The sequence below is a fragment of the Sinocyclocheilus anshuiensis genome, unplaced genomic scaffold (genome assembly GCF_001515605.1).
Source record: "Sinocyclocheilus anshuiensis isolate Anshui unplaced genomic scaffold, SAMN03320099.WGS_v1.1 scaffold3226, whole genome shotgun sequence".
Lineage (NCBI taxonomy): Eukaryota > Metazoa > Chordata > Actinopteri > Cypriniformes > Cyprinidae > Sinocyclocheilus > Sinocyclocheilus anshuiensis.
In genome coordinates this window covers 145,654-148,491 of record NW_015541053.1, presented here as the reverse complement: position 1 = coordinate 148,491, position 2,838 = coordinate 145,654, and the positions used below count along the sequence as shown (strand labels likewise).

General features: G+C 38.2%; 1 protein-coding gene across 1 annotated transcript in view; it reads left to right on the top strand.

Annotated features, from left to right (window-relative positions):
• The first annotated feature begins 1,971 nt into the window (after positions 1-1,971).
• The window catches only part of LOC107690638 (uncharacterized), a 27,753-nt gene continuing 26,886 nt past the window's right edge, over positions 1,972-2,838 (top strand). The window contains exon 1 of the mRNA XM_016489020.1: positions 1,972-2,275. Within this exon, the coding sequence (XP_016344506.1) occupies positions 2,270-2,275 (6 nt within the window). The 5' untranslated portion in view covers positions 1,972-2,269. The remainder of the gene's footprint in view (positions 2,276-2,838) is intronic.

The window sequence follows — 2,838 nt, the reverse complement described above, 5'->3', positions numbered from 1 at the left end:
GGCCGTTGCCAACTGGGCCAAATGCTTAACATTTATTTATTATAAACATTATTATTATTATAACCATTGAGAAATCATGCAAGCGATAAAAACCTGTCCTATGCGCTGTTGGCCCGTAAAAACAATTTTATTTATATATATATTTAGAAAACATCTGACCGGCCCACTTTAAACAAAATGGTCCGGCCCCTCTGGCATTTGCCAGAATTGCCAGATGGCCAATCCGCCCCTGGGTCATGCACATCACTATTCTGATCTGTGAAAACTTTAACAGGTCAGTTTGGGTCAGGTAAACCTTCTTCCCATTGATAACTTTATTGTGGAGGGCAGCAGATTTTCCTCAAGAATTTGACAGTATTTTTCCCCATCCATTTTTCTTCTATCCTGACAAGTGCTCCAGTCCCTGCTGCAGAGAAATCATAGCAGAAAATTACCACCTCAGCTGACCCGTAGTGAACTGTGAAAGTTCCCACAGATCAGATAGTGATGTTACTGACTGAACCGTTATCTGACCATAACTGCACTGTGAACGTTTTCACAAATCAAAATAGTGATGTAAATGAATCAGGGAAGGGTTAACTGACCAACACTGCACTGTGAAACTTTTGCAAATCAGAATATTGAAGCCAATTACTCAAGGAAAGGTACAACAACCAAAACTTTATTGTCAAACAAAGTGTACAATTGTATATGTGTATGTGCTCATTTACCTAATGAATTGGAAAACGTTATTCACAGGAACAGCACCGAATGACATTATTATAGGCTACACAAAACGGGGGGCAGAGCAAAGATAAGCAAAGACACGCGATAAAATGCGATTGTGAAACTTTTTACAAATCGAGCTCGACCCAAAACAATGTTTTTGTATTCCAGCAGTCTGCGTGTCTATTGGTAACAGATGTTAAACATGAAGAACGCCTTTCTTTCACATTTCTTACTAGGCTTACCAAGGGGTTTACGGACAAGAGCTTTGCTGTGACAAAATTCACAGATCAAGCTGGTGAAGATGACACCGGTTTCATTCCTCTAAATGTCCAACTTTTGGAGCTATAGGCATTATAAAATTAAGAGTCACTACGAAAAAAAACCAAATGATTTCGTCCAGGAGGACAGCGTCACCTGAATTCACAAATCATGGAGAATGATATTCGGTTTTATTTTCATGTCTATGACAGCGAGCTGTGTATTTATAGCTAAAAGAAATCTGAATATCAAACCGCAAACTATCTTTACTGCGGTACACTTTTGCCCGCACAATTTTGTCAAAATTTCGCCTTTAAATATGGTAACATTTCCATTTTTATTAGGAATCCATGCGAACTCATCGCATTGACCAATAGAAAGCTGCTTGGTTTGAAAGTGACTTCTGTGTGAGTAGTGCTTCATGCATCGCTGTATTGATTATGGACAAGTAACTTTTTTTTCCCCACGAAATTTCGTTGAAATTCCACTAATGTTACCACACCTTAATTAAAGCAGCACTATGTAACTTTTTCTGTGTTCAAAATGTGCCTTACCAAGGGGTTTACGGACAAGAGCTTAACTGTGAAAAAAATTCACAAATCGAGCTGGTGAAATTGACACCGGTTTCAATCCTCTAAGTGTCCAACTTTTGGAGCTATAGGCATTATAAAATTAAGAGTCGCAATGAAAAAAAACCTGATTTCGGCCAGGAGGACAGCGTCACCTGAATTCACAAATCATGGAGAATGATATTCGGTTTTATTTTCATGTCTATGACAGCGAGCTGTGTATTTATAGCTAAAAGAAATCTGAATATCAAACCGCAAAGGAAATGTCACATAATGACGCACAGCCTATTGGGACAGAGATTTCTAAGAAATGACTTGTACACACTGTGCATGACCTTTTGTTCTTGCTAAGTTTTAGAGAATCTGCCTAAATATTCTTTCACATGTGTGTACAAAAAAAGCAGTCAGATTAAGATAAACCGATTCTCTTTGGCTGTGTTAGAACACATTTTAGTCTGTTGCCTATATTTTGTAAAGCTTGTTTTGTGGTTCATTATTTTGCTTCATTTACTCTTTATCAGTTTTATATTTATTTGTGTGAGCTAAGAACGAAACTTAAAAATAGTTCCCTGTGTAATTTCGTAAGATAAGTTTCGTTTGTAAAGAATCAGCCCTCACAGGCGTGGCAGTTTTCAGATGGAAAACCTTTAAAAACCAGCAGAGGAAAGATCTCAGTCTTCACAAGACACAGCGGAAGAACATCACACTTTTCTGGAGAACATAGACATCTAACTATGGCAGTAAGTAGGCAAATCTTTACATTCGACATCAAACTCCTGATGAACAAAAATCAACATCATATAGTGAGAACCAAGATGTGCTGAATATGTAAGGAATAATTGACTCCGGGCCGTTGAATTATTAGAAAAATAATGCACACCCGAGGTGGTGATGCTCGGACCCCTAATAATTCAACGGCCCGGAGTCAATTATTCCACTTATACCACACCTCAAGACATCGATCAGATGATATATTTAAAGGGATTCGTCCGGTTTTTGTACTTAAATCGCTATTCCAAAAGACCACTAAACCTGCTGTCTTGATCTTACTGTACATGCTACTATACGATCCATTCAGAATAACTAGACCAGCGCATAATCTAAAACACCTTCAGTCACCATCCAGTATAACACTCGTGCTTTTAAACCAAATACACGCTGAAAATAATAATTTACTGACATCTGGACTCGACTCGACACAATCTCTGATGAAAGCGGTTGGGTTTTCTCTGTATTAGAGCTGTTTGGAATTTACTGTTTGAACGCATTCGTTTACTGGATCCTTGGACTGAAACGCTTACAG